The sequence below is a fragment of the Podarcis raffonei genome, chromosome 3 (genome assembly GCF_027172205.1).
Source record: "Podarcis raffonei isolate rPodRaf1 chromosome 3, rPodRaf1.pri, whole genome shotgun sequence".
Taxonomy (NCBI): Eukaryota; Metazoa; Chordata; class Lepidosauria; order Squamata; family Lacertidae; genus Podarcis; species Podarcis raffonei.
Genome location: NC_070604.1, coordinates 34,677,581 through 34,700,944, shown reverse-complemented (window position 1 = coordinate 34,700,944; position 23,364 = coordinate 34,677,581). Strand labels below are relative to the sequence as shown.

Sequence of the window (23,364 nt, the reverse complement as noted above, 5' to 3'; positions counted from 1 at the left end):
AAATGGCAACTCTTGGAAAACCTGATTTGATGTTTGCTCCAATTCAGTTTAAAAGAGTGGGGGTTTTTTCAGGGAAAGCTCATGGCAAAAGCAAAACATACAGAACAAATGCTTGGATATGGAGCATTAGTGCAGACCTCTGCCTGAAAAGTGTGGGGGAACGTAACTGTGTAGCAGCCCTCAGTGTTTTAAAAAGTTAGATTCAGGGTTTCAAAGAATCAGCCTTGAAAACAAGCCCACAAAAATCACGAGGGAGTCCACTCCACTGTCAAAAAGCTCTTCCCGTCAGAATGTTTTTCCTGATATTTAGTTGGAATCTCCTTTCTTGTAACTTGAATCCACAGATTCAAGTCCTACTCTCTGGAGCAGGAGAAAACAAGTTTGTTCCATCTTTCATGTGACAGCCCTTGAGATATTTGAAGATAGGTGTCATCACTGGCAGAGGAACGGGAGTGCGGAGAGAGCGGACCACCCCTGGCACCACTATTCTGGTAGGGTGCCATCGTGGCGCCCACCCCGGACACGCGCCATGCACACACACACCCCGCGTGCTGGGTGTCACGCCCCCACAAACAGCGCGTCATACCCCCAGAATGCATGCCATGCCCTTGTGGGCAGTGTGTCACGCCCCCGGGGCGCACGTCATGCCCCCAGGGTGCGCCAGCCACCCCCACCTGCTCTCCGCCCCCAGTAGCAGAGCATGCAGCTTCACCACTGGGAGTCATATCTCCTCTCAGCCTCCTCTTTTCCAAGTTAAACATACCCAGCTCCCTCTACCATTCCTCATAAGGCTTGATCATCTTGGTTGCCCTCCTTTGTGCATGTTCTAGCTTGTCAATATCCTTCTTATACTCTTGTAATAGGAACACCTTGCCTGGGAAACTATGTTTTCCCCAAGCTCCTGCCATGTTACTGTGAACTGGAAAAGTAATGGTCTGTTTTTGTTGCTGTTTGTCTGTCTTTTAGAAGCATAGGCCGGAAAGCAAGTAAATGGAGTTGGAACAGTTCAAGCAGTCCACAATACTTTCTTTTTCTCTCCCCCCCCCCCCCCACTTTTCCTGCGGCACACACCACAGGATTTTACTAGTCAATCTAAAGTTTCAATTGTGGGGGTGGTGCCATAATCTGATCAGCATTTATGCTTCCAGTGGGAATACTCCGTTTTATAAGCACACTAAACAGATAGAAAGGATTCACTCCATGCTTTTGCAATTAGCAGCACCATTTTACAAGAGAGACATATGACTCATTTTAAAGTATCTCATCAGTTTAACCACTGGCATATTGGAAAATGTTAAGCCAAGCTCTCCCTCAGCAAATAAAGCCTTCAGTTAGATGCTTTCATTACCTTGTAAAAAGAATGCAGTTTTACAGTTGAGGCTACATAGCCAGAGCCAACTCAACATTCCTATGCAGTTTAGCAGAAGAATACTCTATGGCCCAAAACTGGTTTTTTAATTTTTTTAATACTCAACATGATCGAGAAACTTTTCATGAAAAGAACTGCTGATTATAGACCACCCACAGACTTTCAAGATGTGTTATACTGAAACTGAGTCCTTCTAACCACTAATTATGTGGCGAGAGTTGTCCCACAGATATTATATAATTCTTGTGTTTGCTTGTCTGTGTACAGAAAGCAATAAAAATGCTTGGCCTCCATAGCAGCCGGTAAAAAAAATATATGGGGCAGGACATGTGTGGCAACAGTCTATCACAAATTTGTAAACAAAGGGGAACTCAATAGCAGTCTTGTGGTAAATTAGAGAACACCACATTTCTTGAGATATAGGCCGTGCACATACTGCCACCCCGAGTGGTCGGGGCAAGTCAGTCAGATGCGCAGCATATAAATAAAAAATTATTATTACTGATTTGAATTGAGAAAAAGAACCACCTAGCTGTGTTTTAAGCTGGTAGCGTGATGGGTGACCCATGTCACCCATCAGCGTGAGATGTTAATCTCAAAGTGTCAGGGATACAGGCAGAAAAGGCGGGAGAGTGAGTTCGGTACTGCTTAGTACTGCAAGACGTTGATTCGACACACTCCTCTGGGAAAGTACCAATGGCTGACAGCTGTCAGTCACTTGGAGGGCACCAAGCTAAAGATTTCACAGATCTATCAGGCCCACATGCTACAATTTTACATTTTTACGGGTCCATTCAGATCACTCTCATTTGGGGTTATCTGGAGCATGAAGAAGTTTTCCCAAAGCCTCACCATCTGGAATTGCAGGGTGTTCTAGCCAGCAACACGTGGCACAGATATAGGGAATCAGTTTAAGTTTTGCAGTCCACATATTTGGCCCCGCGTAGTCACCACAGAGGCTTCCCTCCCTCTTTCAGATGCTCACTGGGTGTGCGCTTCCATGCTAGATGAAGAGCAAAGGAGTCGCTTTGCAGGACCAGGCATCAGGTTCCCCTACCTCAACCCATGCAAATAAGAGACGAATGAGGCTGGGTTTGGGGTCAAAACAGGCCACAACTTTATTGAATACAGATGAAAGAGGCTTGGCTTGGGCATGGGGCAATCAAAATACTTCCAGCCTGCCCGCCGGAAGTGAGATGTGGTCAATCCAGATGGGGGTTCCTAAGACTTACATCAAATAGGGTGACCCCCCCCTCAGGGACCACCGTCTGAGGGAGGGCCTTCGGTCCTGCCCTCTCCCCCAGGCACACAGACATGGCCACTCCCCCCAGATCCCTTTAACGGTATACCCCAGCATTTGGATGGAGGGGCAGGCGGAAACTACAACCTCCCCTGCATCCAAAACAAAGGATTGCCCCAATGCTCAACCAGTTGTGACGATTGCTATGAGGTAGGCAAAACCACTGGGTCAGTGGCAATTAGCCCAGTGGGGAAATTCCTACCTGGGCCCCTTAAAGAACGGCAACCACCGTAGCCACAGCAAAGTCATCGACTATAAGCTTAAACTGAGGGTGGGTGGGCAGGGAAAAAAAACTGGCGAAGGAACAAACAGGTAGTGCCCCAGGTGTGGCCTGCTTAAATGGGCAAGGGGCAGATCCAAAGGAAGCCTACCTGCTCTGTCGGCTTTGCCCCCTGGCACAGCCCAAGTCCCCAGCCTGCATCCCCATTAGCCAAAGCTGGGTGCAGGCCAGGATCCAGTTCCTGATAAGCCCCCACCGCTTATCGGGAAGGGCACCACTGTCCCAGTTCCCCCCTCAGGGCCCCAGTAAAGCCTTTGCCATCCTCCAATGCTGCTGCACCAAAAGGGGTGAACGGACTTATCTGCATCTGCAAACGGGTAGCATGTGAACAGGCATCCAAAATAACAGTCTGTCTTCAGAACCCACCTCTTTTGACTGCATAAAACCAGCACAACATTTAAAGCCTCATTTTAAGCCTATCTACCTGGAAGCAAGCCAGTGTGAGTTCAAAAGGGGCTTGCTTCCTCTAGCTATGCTATGGGGATTTTCATCTTAAACATGAAACATTTATACCAGGAGTACCAATACAATGATTAAAAAATTTAACATCCTAGCAGAACAGCATTATACCTACAGCAGTGTTCAAGTCCTAGAATGTTTTTTAAAATATACAATAGGCCATTACATTCAAAAAGACTTCATACCTGTTCTCTGTAAAGGAAATTAAAGGAGGAACTGTCTCTCACATTTCTTGCCTCAGTCTGTTCTCCATGTTGTATGGGTTGCTATTTACAAGAGGGAGGGGGGAAACCAAATAAAATAATGCTGTAGATTTATGCCTGTGTCTTAGGGAATTAATATATTTCTAGCTAGAGATTCCATTAATGGGATATTCTAGGAGTAGGCAGTTTGTGTGGGCATAGGAAGAATTTGGGACACAAAGGCTCAGCTTGTTCAGCTACATCCAGTTGCTAAAATGTGACATTGTTAAAGGCAAAATGGCTGCTTCCTAAAGTCATGGGCCAGAGGTGTCAGCAAAAGATTTTCACTGGGCAAGATATTTATATGAAACTGTTAAGATAATTAAAACCTTTATTTTCCCAATATTAAATATGCTGGATCCATTATATAGAATACAATGAATCCACTTATTACTGGAGGTTTGATGTGGCTTTGGTTATGGTGTCCCTCCTGATGTTGTTGAACTCCCAGTGTGGTGTAGTGGTAAAGAGCGGTGGACTTGTAATCTGCTGAGCTGGGTTCGCGTCTCCGCTCCTCCACATGCAGCTGCTGGGTGACCTTGGGCCAGTCACACTTCTCTGAAGTCTTTCAGCCTCACTCACCTCACAAAGTGTTTGTTGTGGGGGAGGAAGGGAAAGGAGATTGTTAGCCGCTTTGAGACTCCTTAGGGTAGTGATAAAAAGGAACATCACGTCCAAACTCTTCTTCTTCTTCCCATCATCCCAGACCACAGGCCATGATAGCAGGGAGTGATTGGAATTGGAGACAACAATATCTAAAGAGCCACAGTAATAAGTTTTGGAGTCAAATGAAAGTTGTGTCCTGTTTTAATCCCAGGATTTTGTAGTCCTCTCTTTTAACATTTGCAATAAGGCGCTTATGATTATCTTTTTAAGATATTGCAAAAATGGTTTTCTTTTTAAGTATTGCTTCTTAAATTGTATCCCATTGAATGATGCTAACCTATCTTTCTTGGTTTAAATATTCAGCAATTGACATATTTCAGTCCATAGAAGGCTTAAGGGCTTTCACAGAGTTATCAATAAAAAAATTCTGGTGAACAAATAAATCAAATGAAACATACTTAGACAGCACTTGAATGTTCTGTATTGTGAAAGTTTTAAAATCTATCCTTTTATTTCCTTTCAATTTTTTGAAATATTAAAGTTCTACCTGCTCACTGCTTGCACGTAGCAGCTCTGCAATGAGACAGAATATTGTGTTACCTAAAAAAGCTAGGCACTTTGCCTAAGTGACTATTTCAAACATCAAAAAGTCATTTATCATACTGAACTACTAAGAATGCATTTTACCTATAATGGAAAATACTTCAGAATAGCAAAATGAGAGAAGAGAATAGATGTTAGAACTTTTACAATGCAGAAATTCAACAGAAATTCATTTATTTGTTTGTTCAACCAGAAGGTTTTATGGATAATTTTGTAAAAGCACTTAAGCATCCTATGAGATGAGGAAGATAGATTTCTGAACATTTCACTGGGGAAAATAAGTTATCGTCATTCAATGGGATATAATTTAAGAGGTGACAGTTTAAAAGAAAATGATGGATGCCTTGATTTTCAAAGAAGATCAGGAGCACTTTATTGCAAATGGTAAAATCCTATGCTGGGGTTCCAAACAGTAGGGTTGCCATATCTTGAAGAGCAAAAAAGATGGCAGCCCGAGGCGCTGCTGGCCTGAGCCAGGGAAAAGGCACACGGGGCCACTGAACCCATGCACCTCTCTTTCTGGCTCAGGTTGGCAGCTTCTGTGGCATGCAGAGCAACCCACGCCACCCACACCCGAGCCCAAGCCCAAGCAAAAAAAATTAAAAAATGAATACCCCCCCCAAAACCTGACATTTCATTTTAAATTTTAAAATCCCCCCATGGGCATGCTGCCCCCCCAGGACATGTCTGTGATTTCCCAGACGTATAGGTAAAGGTAAAGGGGCCCCTGACCATTAGATCCAGTTGTGGCCGACTCTGAGGTTGCGGCGCTCATCTCGCTTTATTGGCTGAGGGAGCTGGCGTACAGCTTCCGGATCATGTGGCCAGCATGACTAAGCCCCTTCTGACGAACCAGAGCAGCACATGGAAATGCCATTTACCTTCCCGCCGGAGTGGTACCTATTTATCTACTTGCACTTTGACGTGCTTTTGAACTGCTAGGTTGGCAGGAGCAGGGACTGAGCAACGGGAGCTCACCCCGTCGTGGGGATTCGAACCGCTGACCTTCTGATCGGCAAGTCCTAGGCTCTGTGGTTTAACCCACAGCGCCACCCGCATCCCAGATGTATGGCAACCCTATAAAACAGGCCACAATGTTTAATTCTTAAACTTACTGCTAGGACAGAGAGGGTGGCCATTCCTATGCATTGGGACTCCAACATCCATCTATCCCAGCCATTGTGGCCTGTGGTCTGGGCTGATGGGAGTTGTAGTTCAGCAACATCAGGAGGCATATCATAACCAAAGCCACATTAGACCTCTAGGACTAAGTGGATTCATTGTCTTGAAACCTATTCTATTATATTTTTTTATTCCGCTGAAGGATTCAAGTGCCACCTGCTTGTTGCTCGCACATGATGACAGCTCTACAGATAATGACACAGATTATCGTGTTACCTAGAAAAGGCACACAGCTTTGCCTAAGTGAATACTTGGAACATCAGCAGTCTGTAGCACTGACCATATGAAATTACAAAGGATGCATTTTATTTTACCTACAATGGGGAAAGGGAGGGAGACAACGCAAGTGAATGTTGCTTCTTTTAAGACACAGAATTCTCGCTTTGCTGCTGCGGACCTATAAAAATGTGTGTGTATAGCATGAATAACAACGGTTTAAAATATTCGTGTGTAGGCGCATGGTGCTGGCCCAACTGCTTGAGAATGCCCTTCAGAATGGAAGTCAGCCACAAAAAAACTGCTTTACTGTAACAAAACTCAAGTGATTGTAAAGTAAAAAAAAAAAAAGTGCCTAGCAAAGTCATTTTGGTGTTTTTAAAGAAAATTGCTCCAAATCAAAACACTTCTACAAAGATTATGCTACAGTGTACCAGACCCCAAATAAGCTGATGGTTAAAATTATGGCCCTAAAGTGTCTTGCCTAGCTGGCTTCAGGGAATCTGCACAAGAGAAAAAATGCAGTTTTGAAAGTAATGTAAGACACTATAATAGAATATCTTATTCTTCATGATATATTTATAAATTTATAAAATTGCCATTATGATAACATAATTGCTAAGACAATTTAAAATGCATTATAACAAGATCTCTGATTCAAATACATTGAGACAGTTCTCACTCAGGTCTCTACTTAAGAAAACAGGAAAATGCCTTATACGGATTCGGACTGTTGGTCTACCTAGCTCAGTATTGACTACAGTACACTTATGGAAGCAGGTCTTCTGTTTTTTAGGCCGAAATTGTTTTCCAACCCTACCTGGTGATGCTGTCAGGGACTGGACAAGGACTAATGCTCTATCACTTATTAGAAATCTATGTTTTACCTGCTTTTCAAAAACATCATAAATAATAGCTTTGTCCCGGAGCCAATTGGTCAAATGTTACTGGTTCCATTCAGACAAGCAACTGGTTTGGGGGATGAGGAGCTGATTACAGGATGCTAATGCTCCCTTTAGGACTTGGATAAGAAACATCTGTTTGCCCAGATGTTGTGGACTCTAGCTTCCACCAGCCCCAACCAGTATGGTGAATGGTCTGATGTTTATTTTACTTAAAAGCATTGATAAACCGCTTCATGTTTTACAAATCTCTAAGCATTGTGCCATATAAAAACCACTGGCGTCATTAGAACAAAAATACAACCCAAAACCAATAAAACAGCAGCATACATAACAGCATAGAAAAACAAATTAGGAATTCAAGGGATTCAAGCATGGTTCAATCTTCTAGGTCAGGGAAAGCCTGAGCAAACAGATATATCGCTAGGAGATGTCTGAAGCAAATGGTGGTTGCCATTTTATAAATGGCCGAGGGAAGAGCATTCCATAGTACAGGAACAAAAGCAGGAAAAAAACCTATTTTCATATCACCACCCTATGCTATTCTGTAGGGTCTGGTGCCGTGAGTAGAATGCCCTCAGATAATTTAAATGAGTTTACTGTCCAACAACATCTGGAAGGCATAGAGTCTCTATTCCTGTTTTAAGGAAGCTGAGAACCCAAGGTTTTGAGAGCTTATTGTTCAGCTTCACGCATTCACCCAGCCTTGAAGGAGCTTATTTCCACCAGTGCTATCACAGTATTGCTCCTGTGTCTCTCTGTGTGTAAAGCATCCATGTGAGAAGAGCAGCTCACATATGGTTTTCCTAGCCAATCAGCAACTTCCCTTCTGGAGGGCTGCCAATTAGGTGGAAGATAGTTATGTGGTTGATTGTACACAGCACCAGCGGCAAGCATTTCCCACACATCTGGTTGAACGTGTGAACAGGACCTTTATCTTAATTACCTCTGTTAACAGCACAGTACCTACATCAAATCATAAGGAGCTTTTAGAAACAAGAGAAAGATCAATGGGAGAGCTGTCACTTAACTCTCCAAGACTTGTTTTCTATTTCCCGAAGTTTTTGGAACATCTTTTCCCCTTTTCTTTACACATATAACAAGGGAATACCACAAATTTGCATTTACCAGTTATGTCTGAGAAAAGAGCAGTGTAATTAGTCCCTTTGGGATAGATCCACTTAGTACAAATAATTGACAACAGCCCCAGTGGGAAACCAAAAACATTTTCAGCTGAAAATGTCACACAGCTTTAGCTCAGTGTTTATCCTGGGTGCTAGAAAGAGCCGCCACCTTTAACAACCACAGCAGCATCACCGCCACCTGCCCTCTTCACAGGGCTCACCCATTTGGCATTCTCCTGCAGCCAATTGGAAGCTGTGGAACCTGTGTCAGACATTTGGGTTCCAAAGAACGTTCACACTCATTTCCAGGTTTGCGACATTTGGGAGCCAAAATGTTTGACTTGCAAGGTGTTTGACTTCCGAGATATGACTGTAGTCTTGTAAGTAAGGGACACTGTATGTTCATCAGAGACTTCGTCTGTAAAGCATCTCTGAACCGAGACATTGTTAAATTTTCCTCTGCTTTCTGTAGCTCTTTTATTTCATTTACAAGAGGCAAGAGGGTAACAACACATTTGGAAAGTTTTAAAACATTAATATGAACTGATGTAAAAGGAAAGCATATGCCCATTCAATTCCTCAGTTTAAAGTAGCCAACTGATTCTAATTTAAAACGTTATTATTATTCTACAGCTGAGTCGCTGGAGATTGTTTACTCTTTTCTACCCCAGTCTGGCCATTTTCTAAAATCATGTGAGCTGTGTCAGGGATGTTAAATAGGCCACTATAAAATCTGTAATTCAATGAGGAGGAATTTGGAATCCAGCAGTAAAAGTTATTAAAATGGGAGGGAGTAACTTTAGATTAACATCTGAAAATGGAGGCAAAGCTGGGGGCTTTGTAATTGTCTCACATGCAGGCTTAGAGTCAACCCAGCTGTACTCCAGGGATAATCAATATACAAGGAAACATTATTTTCACAAGAAGCCACGGCCAATTTCTGAATACATTTTATATGCTAATTCTAACAGCCCGTCTGCTTTCCCAGGGCTAAGAAGAAGGAAAATTGTGATCTACTGGTAGATCTTGGAGGTGATTTGCAGTAGATCAGCAAGAGGTGGATTTTTAGTTTTACTCATATCCATTTAACAATATCAAAAGCCTCGGGGGGGGGGGGGGAGTTTGCCAAAAAGTAAGACAACTGAGAGGGAAACCAAGCACGGAGTGAAATGAGTTTTGGTCCTGAAAACAAATTCTGGAGCTGAGCACATGCTTGGAGGCACCCTAGGTCTCAACTGAAGGTGTATAAAAGTAAGCATCTCCAAGATATTTTGCTGATAATGGATAATATGATGCCCCACTCCATGTATAAGGGGCAACTAAACTCAGGGCCACCCTATCTATGAAGCAAGGTGAGGTAACAGCCTCAGGCAGCAAGATATATAGGGACAGCTGTTCTCAATGTAGATCATTAATCCCTGCTTGTTCCTTATGTATTATTATTATTATTATTATTATTATTATTATTATTATTATTAGTTTCTCTTCCACCCTTCATCCAAGGATCATAGAGTCATTTACAATATAAGAACACATAAATGCATATCATAGTAACAAACAAAAATAATACCCCTCACAAACTCAGTTTTAAAGGCCATGGATTGTTTAATTACCCAAAGGATGAGAAGAGGAATGTTTTTGCCCGGCACCTAAAGATATGTAATGAAGGCGCCAGGCAAGCCTCCTGAGGGGGAGGTGTTCCACAAGTGGGGAACCACCTCAGAAAAGTCTCTCATGTTTCCACCCTCCAGACTTTTCTCAGAGGAGGAAAACAAAGAAGGTCCTCAGGTGATGATCACAGGGTCTGGGGTGGAATGGAGTATCCTGCAGAGTAGCAAGTCACACTCCAAAAGTTTGTTGCAGTTCCCCACCACTCTGTCCTCAGTTTCTCCCCACCCACTTAAAATCCCTGCTTCATATCCAAATTTCTCTCTTTAGCGAAAGAAGCATTATCAGGGTCATGGCAAGCCAATTTACCAGGGGCAGCAGGGGCACCTGCTACCACCCTCCCCCAGGACTGCCAGCAGTCTGTCCTTACTTGCTGGCACTACAGAGAAGCACCCTCAAGTCCTGGGAGATTTTACTGAGCCTGTAGCAATGTCTCGTGATCCAGTAACAGAGGTTCAGCTGGGTGGCTAAAACCAGGCCTGGCACTCTAGCCAGCTGCTAGCCTAGCCAGATCCCAGTGGTGATGGGTTGCCTGGCCAGACAGCAGCCTCTGACTGCTTGCTTTCTCTTCTGGCATCTTTCACTTCAACTAGGGTTGCCCTATGTCTGGAATTTCCCAGATATAGTCAGAATACTGTAGCCGGAAGCAGTGTCTGGGTGGAAATCGCTGAAATGTCCAGGAAAATCCGGACGTATGGCAACTGATGTTGGAAGTCTAGATTTTGGCAAATCTCCTTAAAAATAGGTAAAACTTTTTTTTAAAGGGTCAATAACTTGCCCCCCCCAAGAGCTAATCAACTTTCACTTTTTTTTACAGAATGCTAAGGATGTCAAGAATTCTGTTAGAGATTCCTTGCCCTCTGTGCAGAACTATAATTCCCAAGGTCCTGTGGATACTGCCATAGAGTTAACATTATAATGTTCTCCACTGAGGACAGGAAGAGCTCTGTTTTGTATTTCCTTTTCGTCCGTCCCCCCCACACTATTGATATGCAAGTCTTTTCTTCTTCTTTCTCTCCTCAGTGCTGCCACTGTGACAGTTCAGTCAACTAGAGAGAGTCATGTAATAGCTGTTGTTGCTGGAGTCAAGTTCTGTCACTATTCTTAGAGGACCACACCCTACGGTGGAGGGTTAACATGCTATCCTGTTGATGAGTCATACAGATGACATCAAGGCAGGGCTAGGCTTCTACCTTACTAATTTTAACCAATAAACCAACTTCATTGCTGGAAGGGAAAGGGAAAACAGACAGAATATCTGTGTGATGCATGTGTGTTTCTGCCCCCTTTAACTACTAATTATGATTTAAACTAGTAAGATAATCAACAGGATGAAATTTACTAAATTCCACTAGTTCCGTGTCTTTGTTACCTTGTTTTAGACAACTGGAGAAAACCTTTCTAGTTCAGCAACCTTACTCAAACATAGCATAGCTACCTACATTTGTTTTAAAAGTTTTACTGGTGTTATCTGTGTTTCAAAGATTTTATGTATATTTGGGGTTTTTTTAAAAAAATAGTTTTGTAGGTTTTAGCTGTATTTTATCTACCGTTTTAATGAGCCCTTTGATTAAGTGGTATATTAATCAATTAAAAAATCACAGCTTATATACTATTTGGATGCATGGTGGGGTCAGCTTGCTGTTGGGACAGTTGACTGGTTTGAAGCAGAGATTCTTTGCAAATCGTTGCTCAGTCTCAGTTAGGAATGTAAGAAGGCATCGATTTCCATTCTGCCCATGGTGGTAAAATTCTACATAATTAACTGCATTATTCTGACATTAGGCCACATTGTTTCAGTAAAAAGAAGATTCAGTGCAGATTGGAGGGTAGGAGTCGTCAAGTACACATAATTTATGGACTGAAAACAATTGTGAATACCAATCAGATTCACTGGATTGATTTGCATGCTGGACATAGATGAATAAATGAACTTTGGCAATTTCTGCTCCTATTTTCTTCAGAATTCTCTGACATCCCTAGCCTGATACCAAGTATTTCATTTGCTTTTGTAAAAATGTGTTGCTTTGAAGGAAATCAGTTATATAAGTACAGTACCTCGGGTTAAGTACTTAATTTGTTCCGGAGGTCCGTTCTTAACCTGAAACTGTTCTTAACCTGAAGCACCACTTTAGCTAATGGGGCCTCCCACTGCCGCCGGGCCGCCAGAGCACGATTTCTGTTCTCATCCTGAAGCAAAGTTCTTAACCCGAGGTACTATTTCTGGGCTAGCAGAGTCTGTAACCTGAAGCGTATGTAACCTGAAGTGTATGTAACCTGAGGTACCACTGTAATTAACAAGTAGCTTTGGAAGGTGGAGGGTATGTGTAAAGTTTTTTCCCATATCCAGGGTGAAGTCCAAAGAGTTGAGAGTGATGTGTGCTCCATGTGAATTTGATGCCCATGCCTACGTGATTTCCCTCCTTGGATAAGACACTGGAAGCATAAGTCTCAGGTGAATGAGGCAGTTTTTGAAATTACCAGCATTTTACAGCAGCAGGGCTGGTTTCCAGAATTCACTTATCACCACATATTCCAGACTTTCCCATATCCTCTTCCCCAGGCTCCTCCTTTCCCTTTTCATCAGTCAGCTAATGTTCAGATGTAAAGCTGGGCTTGCCCATCTTTTCCTGAGAAAGCACCACAAAAATCCAGTCCATCTTGGGCTGCAACTTGCATTTTTAGCAAGGAATGCTATTAAGATGTCTCAGTTTACTTTCAGTGTGAGCTTCCCACTTAGCAGAGCACCTTGCAATAAACACCCTGGTCCAAAATAAACAGCATTCATTCCTATCTATCATTTCCACAACCTGGGGGTGTTCAGTTTGAACTGAAAGGCAGTGAACTTTGACTTCTCCTTCAGCCAAGGAGTGTGGTGCTACTTGAGGTCAGTGTACCTTGTCCTACCCAACTACCAGAAAGAAATAAGATACAGTTGCCTCTAGCCCTTAATGAATCAAGTTGTGACACATCTATCAGTGAAGTTGACCAAGCTGCCAACAGAGGTTGACTAAGCTGCCAACAGATAGTAAGAGAATGATTAATCAAAGCAAGTCAGGAGTGTCTATGGCATTCTGAAACGTCTTTCTGTAAGGAAAGTCAACATCATTGTTGCTGTACTGATAATTAGAGACTGGCATTAAAAGCCTTTATCTAATGTCAGTCTCTCGTTCAGATGAGTCTGTAATGCTTCAAGCTCCATCAAGTGGAAACAGTCAAGGATCATCTTATAAAGCTGTATTATAGAACAAGATCCAGATTGTGAAGTACTCTGAATTCAAATCTATTGCTTGGTGCTGATCTCAGAAGTACTGCAGCTACCTTGAAATTCAGTCTGAAATTAGACTACTTACTGCAGACTCATAAGTAGCTACACACTTAGTCACCTGTGATGAGCAAAACCATCCAAGTGCCACAAATTACAAGTTCTCACAACTTAATCCATGGGTCTGCTATTCTGTGAAGATTCAAGAGTAAAATCACATCAGTCCACAGATTTTCTGCAACAGCTATGTGGTTAGAATACACTTATTACGGCAGCTTCCAAAGATTTTCCCCCATGGACCACCTGAAATTGCTGGTGGTACAGTACTGGTGGACCACCGATTGATTTTTCTGCCTCTTGTAGCAATTGCAATTTGCTGAACTAGGTGTTGTGGGAGTTTCAAGTGTGTTTCATAGATCGTTTCTTAAAGATTGCATTTGAGTGTGTTCAGATTCAAATTGTAATACAATATAATATAATAAATAAAAGAAGTAATAAAGGAGTTGGACTGGATGACCCTCACGGTCCCTTCCAACTCTATAATTCTATGAATCTATGGCCAAGAAATACATTTAAAAATGGATATGACTATCTAATGCAATATATGTGCCATCTTCAATCACAAATCCACCAACATGCTGTGGACCACCTGAATGAAGCTCACAGGCCACTGGTGGCCCATAGACCACAGCTTGGGAATCCTTGCACTATAGCAAACTTCTGCTCTCATCATTGAAAGCATCTGGAGAAGCTCTTCTGACTGTCTTGCAGTTACAGTAAGTGATATTCCATTAGTGTCTACATGAACTCGGGCTTTTTAGCGCAGGGGCATCAAGTAATATTGAAGTTGGGCACCTACAATTCTGTCATCTTGACACCTGTCACAAACATTTCGCCAACCATTTTTTAAAGAGAATTAATAGGAGCCAGTGGTCATTTGGTTCTGCATTTTATACTCTTACAACGTCTTCATGTACATAGCCATGATTCTTAATGAATTGGCAGCTTATAAATGTTCTTTTAAGTAAAGGCGAATAAAGAGAAGGGAAGGAAATTCATTGATAAGCTCTCACACCAGTGCAACATCTCAAAACATGAAGCTAGCCGCGTGTTGTGGGGACTCCCAACATCTCATGCCATCGTGAAAATGTTTTGGACTGAGGTGCCAGACGGTAATCTTATCTCCCGCAAGAATCTATTTCAATTTCTCCCTGTGGATATTATATTGGCAAAGGGAGCCTGACGTATTTAGGTACGTGAAATTCAGTGCAAAGCGAAGATGGAAAATATGTTTACTGCATGTACTGTATGTAACAAATGTCACACTAAAGATGCGGGGCTTGCAAGTCCGTTTGCCTTTGATCCTACCCCTTCGTATCAATCATCTCCCACCTCTCGCTGGGCCAGGGAAATGACAAAATATTCAGGTAGGGCAAAGCTGAAGCACTGACGCAGCAGCTGTAGCGGTAACATAGAGTACTTTTAAACGAAAGGGCACATTAAAAGGTGAGGAAGTCTTTGGGGAGGAAAATACAAGCAGTGCTATGGCTAATGCCCTTTACCAGACAGGGCACTCTGCCTGCCTGCCTCTCCTTCCTGAGAAGAGAAAGAATGAGAAACTTGCAGTCACAGTCCTGAAGAAAACCAGCTAAAGCACTGAGGCTCCCCATTACATTTTCCCTCTTGCGCATAGAGCTGTAGTGGATCTGTGCCTGGTCTTCTGAAAACAATTTTTTACACGCTATTGATGAAGGGGCAAGTTGCTACTCCCACTGTTACTTCATGTCTTCATTCACAGCATCAAATAAGCTGTGAAGGAGAAAGGGAGGCAATTGCAACTGGCCTGGAAGAGGTCCTGGAGAACAGTACAACTGAGGAGAAATGGGAAGGAGGCTTCAAATGAACATTTATTTCCTAGGCTTTTCACAGTACAGTCTTTTGCAGGCTTACCCAGAAGTACGTCTCATTGTGTCTGGTGAGGTTTATATCCTAGGTACCTTAAAAACAACCAATTTATGATGGTATCATTTTTGTGGACTCAAGGCCACTTTTTTAGATGCATGAAGCATGCCCACCAACATGCCCCAAAGGAAAACTGGGACGTGTGTCTTTCAGGGCCAGATCTTGCAGAAGCCAAGTGTTACGTTCTTTCAGGTTGCATCCGGCAGCGACCCGGAAGTACCAGAAAGGGTTACTTCTGGGTTTCACCACTCACGCATGCGCAGAAGCGCCAAATCGCGGTGTGCACCTGCGCAAATATGGCACTTCAGGTTGCGGGCTTTTCATGTTGCAAACGGGCCTCCAGAACGGATCACGTTCACAACCAGAGGTACCACTGTATTATTATTTTTAAAAGTTGGATGTAAAGAGGCAGTTGACATAGTGTTTCATTTTTGCTTTCAGCGGCAAATAGGTTGCTAGCCCTTAAACTGAAAATAAAAATGGAAGTACCTACTGCAGCAAAATGGGAAAATAAATGTTGGACTTTGTTGCACAGCTTAAAGTCCTATTTTTGCTTTAAAATTCAGAATGAAAGTATTAAAGAAATATATTATTGCAAGGTTGGAAAAATAGGTGGACTTACATATAGAGCTGCATTTTTTAATATGTAGGAAAGAAAATTATATAACACGACATAGTAAAATCTAGGTAACAGTATTGTATGTACCCGTATGTTCATAATGATGTATAGTAGTTTTGTATAAAAGATAGAGAAAATGAACTGATAAATTTGTATATATTATGGAACTCTATGTATACAATTTACTGCAGCATACCAACAGGTCCAGGTATTGACAGGTACGCCTACATCAAGTAAACACTAATTCTAACGAAGGATTCTAGGTCCAGCCTGAGGGTGGCAGTGGCCTTGTCCCTAGGTTACTAGGTGAACACATCTCTGTGTCAGAACTTAAATAATGTAGCACAAAAAACCCCATGATAATGGAGAAAATAATCTCTAGGTGAAGGGTTGAGACTAACAGGGCCTCAGACAAAGACTCCTTGAGTAGAATAAAATGTTTGCACTGTTGTCCACAAATGATTTTATTTCTTTCACTGGCATTTGGGGGAAGTTCCAAGTCAAAGCCAGCAAAGTAAAAACTAGCAATTCTCACAGTGAATTAGAAGAAGGCAACAAAACTGATCCCTCAATTGCATTGCCTTCCTTCTCAAGAACGCGATGCAATTTCTAATTCATCATTCAGTGGAAGCGACAGGCAACACAGCTTACCCATTCCCAGGGTCAAGAATAATGCAGCTACCAGGAAAACAAATTTGGCACACGCAAATTCCATTTATCACCCCGGAGTCTAAGTCAACATATACTGTAAACAAAAGCAAATCTGGGGGATTTTGGATTCTTCTCTGCCTTATGCAGTATTGGACACATAGTGGAAGGCATGCACCATGTTGAAAGACTTATTAAAATATATACAGAATACTTCACAAGATATAGGAGCAGATCTATAGCTTTATCATTTTAACAGGCAACTCCAAAGTACTGAAACGTGTAACACCACCCCCATCATTCCGACTGAGAGATAACAGCAGAATTAATTTCTACACACTGTTATTGAACCTGTTAATCTTCAAGGTCACTGACTCGAGGAAGTATCAAAATAGTAACTGGAACGTCTCAGCCATGCAAGAGCTACCGTACTTTGCATTTCTTCCATGTCCTCAACAACTCCAAGCCACCCCCTTATTTTAAGGTAAACCACTTGTTACCTTTAGCTTCTCATTCCACAAAATGTTTCTTGTTGAAGCTTCTGGTTTGTGCTTTCCTAACTCCATTTCCAAGGAAGAGAAGGGATTCAGATCTCACAAAGCAGCGCCTTAGCCGGCTACATGTTAGACACCCTACCACATCACATACTCAAGTTGTGAGACAGAACTGTATCAGGCTGCCCAGGCGATAATTTCTTGTTAGCTAGGGTTTCCATTTATAGACGTAGAAAATTCACAAATAGAACCCTGGAGGGAAGGCAAGCAACTAGCTTCAGATAACAATAAATGCCAGGCTGGCATCAAAAAAGCTGGTTAGCATTCGGCACTATCAGCACCACACAATTTTGATTACCTGGGGATCATGAAATGAACTCTGCTTAAGGATTCCCTGATGAAACAGGAAGGACCTCAGAGCTACAAGTTTGCAATAGAAGTTCAGACAACAAAATGCCACCTCCCTGGGTAATCTTTGGCTGCAGCCCAGAGGGACATCAAACACCTAAGACATACTTTTCCTAGAAGAACGGTCCAAATTGTTATTTAAAGCTCAAAATCTAGTTTGGGGATCTGGCTTAAGAGCTTTGTTAAGGGAAAAGAGTACTCAGCAGCAGTTTTTCACTTAAATTGTTCAAACCTCCAAACTATGTTTTGAATGTGAGTTTAGAATTTGGTGCTGTCCTCGAGGGCAGCTTCTAAAAAGCAAAAGCTTTTTTGGGGGGAGGGACTAGGGCATTGTCATTCAAATGGTGTGTGCGTGCTACATCATGTGATCGATTATGCAGGGTGGGGCTTACCTGTTTAACCCCCCCCAATATTTTATTCAAGTTGGCACCCCTACTCAGACACCATCATCATCCACAGGGCAGGTTCAAAAGAGCTGCCTGCTTCTGACTCTTTTCCTAACAGCAGGTTCTCCATAACACTTGACGCCACAGAACATGTGGGAATATTTTTTGATAATTTCCAAAGCTGTGCCGGGAATCATTATTGCCACATTGCTCATTAAGGTAGATGATAAAGTTTGCTCCACATCTTACAGTATGATGCAAGCAAGTGCACTCAGGCATTATTACAATCAAGCAATATGCAAAACTTTCCACTCTCTTTATTGGGGGGAAGTTGCATGAAAGCTATGTAAATGTGTTGATTACAACTTCAAGCGAGGCAGCTATCAAAAGAGTCATTTGAAGTGGATATAAAAGTGATGGAGAACTGAACCAAAGTAATTAAAATTTCCCAGATGTGGGAGAAAGTTCTAGTCCCAAAGTGTCTTATATTTGAATTTTTGGCTAGATAGGCAGATATGCTATTCATTCACTCACAAACGAATTAGCTAATTGAAATGTCCCATTATTCATTGCAACTGCATGATACCAGTGCAATACCTGAAAGGAGAAGCACGTACAATTTCTTAAAGTAGCCACAATTTTCAGAATTTTTGTTTCAGGTGTCTTTTAACTGTACTGAAAGAGCAGAGTACTCGTTGCAAAATGGCAGTCTGAAAAAAAAATTTTTCACTCTCTTGTAAAAAGGAAATTATTAATTAAAGGCTCACGTGTGTGCACACACACACTTGCAGGGAATAGAAATAGATCAATAAATTTCAGGAACACCATGAAAATGGAAACCTGCCAGTTAGAAGACGAGAAGCAGATGCTATTTCAAAGTAAGGTGAAAGGAGGACAATGCTAATTAAAAGGCCAATTGCAGAGAGAAGCAGACCTTTGAATATGAGTTACTTCTGAGAAAACATATATCAGGACCTTGTTTGTGAGGATGGGCACTGTTGGATATTTAATGAGAATATAGTAGTATTTTAAGTAAAGGACCCCTGGATGGTTAAGTCCTGTCAAAGGCAACTATGGGGTGCGGCACTCATCTCGATTTTCAGGCCAAGGGAGCTGGCGTTTGTCCACAGACAGCTTTCCGGGTCATGTGGCCAACATGACTAAACTGCTTCTGGTGCAACGGAACACCGTGACGGAAGCCAGAATGCATGGAAACGCTGTTTACCTTCCCGCTGCAGTGGTACCTATTTATCTACTTGCACTGGTGTGCTTTCAAACTGCTAAATTGGCAGGAGCTGGGACCGAGCAACAGGAGTTCACCCCGTCGTGTGGATTCAAACTGCCGGCCTTCTGATCGGCAAGCCCAAGGGGCTCAGTGGTTTAGACCACAGTGCCACGTGCATCCCTTGTCTGTATTTCAAGTACCACCTTTTAAACTCTGCTTTTAGATGCTTGAGAAAAGCAATGCTTCAGAATTGCTAGCAAGCTGTAAGATGCAGGCAACCCAAGCAGAGGTCCATTTAACTGAAATGAAAATAATATGCTTCCTTCCGTTATCCTAATATCCAAAGCGCTTCCCTCCCACTCTTGGCCTCCTTAGTAATGAATGTTAGACTGCAAGCAGCTCAAGGCAAGGACTTGTCATTCTTTAAAACACGGTGGCACATCAATGGTGCTATATAAATAAAAAAACAAGATTTAATTACATTTAAAAAAATGTCTTTTACACTTCAGAACAGAAGTTTAAATCTTAGAAAACCATTCCCAAATCTTTTGAAGGTCACTTCATCATTACAAAACATCTCCCTCTGTATATGGACAACCAATAAAAAAACATTTGAGATTTGGTTTAGTAGTATTTTATTGAATATGTACAGACACACACGCAAAGCCTTTTGCATAGCATGGGATGCAGGCTCTGATGTCTAGTTAGTTGTAGAAGAATAACCTGGCAGCAGTTCATGGCTGATAAAAGTCAGCAGTCCAATATTAGTAACTCTGCTAGGAGGGGGATCATTCCCTGGCGCACAGAGCGAGATTCCTAGGTTCACAACAACAACACACCCTTTGGTTGCTACACCAACGAAAGCAGGGCTGCCTTGGATGTGGTTCAGAGCCATTTGGGCAACAGCTAGCAGCCAGTAGTAGGAGAGCATGCCCAGTAGCAGGAACAACTTGTCTGAGGATGTTTTCACACATCGCACTAAAAGCGCCTGCGAGTCTCTCATGCCCTATTTTTGTACACTTATGAATGCTATTAACAGGGCAGTGAAAAGTGAACAGTGTCATATTTAAACCAAACGTGCATTCGAGCCTACTAGATGCCAATTCAAAAAGAAATTTTTAAAAATCATGGTGTGTGTGTGTTGTTTTTGTTTTTAATCCCCCATAGCTTCACTCCAGATATTATGATGCCTCAAATTATTAATGTGCAGTAAGCTACATGCTTTCATTGAAATAATTCATTTTTCTTTTTGGGTAGGTCACTTCCCTGCTATTTCTTGCAAAACCCAACCTGGCAGTGTTTTGTTTTTGGACATGAATTTGGATTGTGGGTGTCTCTATGAGCATGTTCATGTTTTCTAGGAATTTGCAAAGGTGTAATGTTGTTATCTTTTAAAAAGTCAGCTGCTTAGAGACCTTTTAGGTGACAAGTGCCTAATACATCTGCAGAAGAAGAGGAACAGATTTTCCGGTGGAAAATGAGGTGCCAGTACTCATATAATGACCACTGGACTGTGGTGCTGGCACAAAATGTTTATCCTGGGCTGTGAAAAAAAGTTTGTGCATACTCCGTACCGGTGAGTACTGCCACAAAAAGCAAATCATCATCATCATCATCATCATCATCCCTTAATGCTGTGCTGAATCCTGTCCTCCAATTGCTCAGAAATTTTCTTCCCCTGCCAAAGAGTCTTCCATTTTATTTTTATTTTTCCTCTTTCTTGGGGCACTTAAGAATTTTGGTGGGCTTACCTTATTCTTGTGAGGTGCCTGTGAGTAGTGACTGTGTCCTTCTTTCCATTAAACTTCTTCCATTTCTGTGCAACCTCCTTGGCTGCCTCTACTTCCTGCTCTGAAAAATCCCTGTGGGAGAAGTTATCTCATGAGGTTCTCTTCTCCAAAGCTTTAACTGAAGAATGGGAAGCTGGGTTGGGGAGTGTGTGTCTGTGTCCACTGAGCACCTGAGATGGGTACACTCACAAATATTGTACTTGGTACACTAAATTCACTAATATATCTGTTTTTGTGTGCATCTTTTTGGACTATCCACAAGTTTGTCTAATTATTTTTTTGCTGGGGGGGGCGAGAACAGCACTGTGAAATTTGGAGCTTGTGGATTTTTGAAGGGCAGCTGCATTTATCTGCAAATAGTGGTTTGATTTCTTCCCCACTCTTAACTCTGGGTGGATGTTCTTACCCTTACAAACATCACAGAAACCCAATAGCAAGTTGACGCTTTGTGGTTTTCTTGTGAACATTTTAAGTATAGCCAGTGGTAACTTTCTAAAGTGGAAAATGCTATAGCTCAGAATGACTAGAAACATCACGTGTCTAAGAACCACTCTTCCATGATCCTGAAAGCACCAGGGATGGTTTTGGGAATGTACTCTGAACGTGCTCAAAGACCCGTTTATTTCTCGTTACATCACATGCTTCGGACACAAAAACATGTTTCTGAGCAGAGGCATGGTGACCCCTTGGCTGAAATTAAACTCTGCGCAGAGAGGTATCCCACTGGAAATGAAACGCACTTGGAGAGCCTGCTGTTATCGTCACAGTTCTTCCCTTTCAGCTGGCGTGGAATCGGAGGACGAGGGGGAAGCTAATCTTGTGAGGGATCACAGGCCACATTCCGACAGCAGCACCTGCTGCCATCACTCTGCAGACAATACTGCTTGCTTTGTAAATACGATGGAGTAGGGTGAGATAACCAGCCATGGGAAATGGGTGGGGGGAAATAGTGTCACATGCCTTATACTAACTAATACTACGTCTGCCTCTAAGGAGCAGAAACACAGGAACCTTGAGTGCTAAACATCCATAATATGTTTTTCAGAGAGGAACCACTTGACCACGGCTTTATGCCAAGCCTTTTTTGATCGACAACAGGCTTGAAGTATGGAATATGCATGTATCTGTAACTGCCTTGGGGATAGAAGGCAGAAGAGTATGCGAAGGAAGATGTCTGACTATGCTTGCAGAAATATGAGGGCCAAACAGAGGAATTCAGAAATAATTAGCTGTGGACGCCCGGGGTGTTCTCAGTTGGAGTAGCTGACAAGGTCAAAATGAGAAAAACACTGGAGCTAAAAGCAGAGTCTCCACCATCTCAGAGGACTGATGGATGGATGGCTCAGCTTCTTTTATGGATGGTTGTGCAGCTACAAGGCCAGTGCCGGATTTTATGTATAAGCTAAACAAGCTATAGCTTAGGGCCCCACTCTCTTGGGGGCCCCAAAAAAATTTAAAGGGAAAAAAACTGAATGTACATTTCCAAAATATGAGATAAAAAACAAATAAAATAAAACCTACATGAAGCAACAGTGTTTTGTGTTGTGTAGGCTCCTATTTGTTACGTGCAAATGGCTTTAGATACCTATTAGATCCATAAATTACCATATAGCATATATTCAACACAAAAAACAGTGACAATTTGTTGTTAACAAATTACAGCTGGACATATAAAGGGCCCCATTACCTTCAGTAGCTTAGGGCCTCATCAAACCTAAATCCGGCCCTGGCTTCACCTAATGCCTGCATCAGCCCTGTTTTGAGAAGAGGCTTTAGAACAATCAGGTTTGTTATAGTGCAGGATGTAGAGATGTTCTGTTCATCATCAAAAGAATACAGTTAAGAATCCCAGCTTCCAAATTATGGACTTTGTTTTTAAGATTAGGGATAGAGGAAAAGAACTGAGGGGGAAAACAGCTAGCATAAAAAAGAAAATCGTTTATTCTCTAAAGAACCTTACAGCAGGCAGTCTTAAGTGTCTCAAACTTACTTGCGAGGAGCAAGGACTGCTCATGATATTCCAGAAATCATAAATTTTCAACAGGGGGCAACCCCAGTTTTTAACCCTGTGTTATCAAGATAGAGGGTGGATGAGAAGGAGCCTCCAGCCAGGTATGATGGCCACGAGGGCTTGAAAGACCTATATGAATCCACCCATTTATCTGATGGAGCCTCTCCTGCGTGTACCATTGTCTTCTGACACTTTCATTGGGATAGCATCGCATATGTGGAACTCCCTGTCCTCAGAGTCTAGATCACTTTTCTCTTTATCTCAGTTCCACCAGAGTTTGAAGACCATTTTCCTTTGAAATGAGCCTTTAATTCTGTTGCTGTGCAATTGCATTGCTAATGTCTTGTCTCTGGGGCCTGGGCTATGGGTTTTTTTAAATGCAGCTTTCAGTATTGAATTATGTTGGTATTTATCTAGTCATTTTAGTGGTGAAATTGGCTAATTTAATTTTTGTGTTTTGTGAAGCTCTCTGAACATCGCCCTTTGGTTTGGAGAAAATGAAGAGAGATTGTTGTGTAAGTAAATCTTCTTAAGAATGTTGGGGGCTCTGTCTTCTGCATTCACAGTTATCTTTTCTCTACTAGAACCCTTCATAAACAATGTGA

General features: G+C 42.2%; 1 protein-coding gene and 1 long non-coding RNA gene across 7 annotated transcripts in view; one reads left to right on the top strand and one right to left on the bottom strand.

Moving 5' to 3' along the window:
• The window catches only part of MLIP (muscular LMNA interacting protein), a 51,999-nt gene extending 34,733 nt beyond the window's left edge, over nt 1–17,266 (bottom strand). For 3 of the 6 annotated variants that reach the window (XM_053381081.1, XM_053381083.1, XM_053381085.1), the window contains exon 1: nt 16,946–17,266. In XM_053381081.1, the coding sequence (XP_053237056.1) occupies nt 16,946–17,011 (66 nt within the window). In that variant the 5' untranslated portion in view covers nt 17,012–17,266. The remainder of the gene's footprint in view (nt 1–16,945) is intronic. The other 3 variants (XM_053381080.1, XM_053381079.1, XM_053381082.1) reach the window with 1 other exon arrangement.
• Nucleotides 17,267–19,877: 2,611 nt separating this feature from the next.
• Nucleotides 19,878–22,265, top strand: LOC128411621 (uncharacterized). Its single transcript, XR_008329849.1, has 3 exons — nt 19,878–20,092; nt 20,216–20,534; nt 21,794–22,265. It is a non-coding gene; the product is annotated as an uncharacterized LOC128411621 (long non-coding RNA).
• The last annotated feature ends 1,099 nt before the right edge of the window (nt 22,266–23,364 follow it).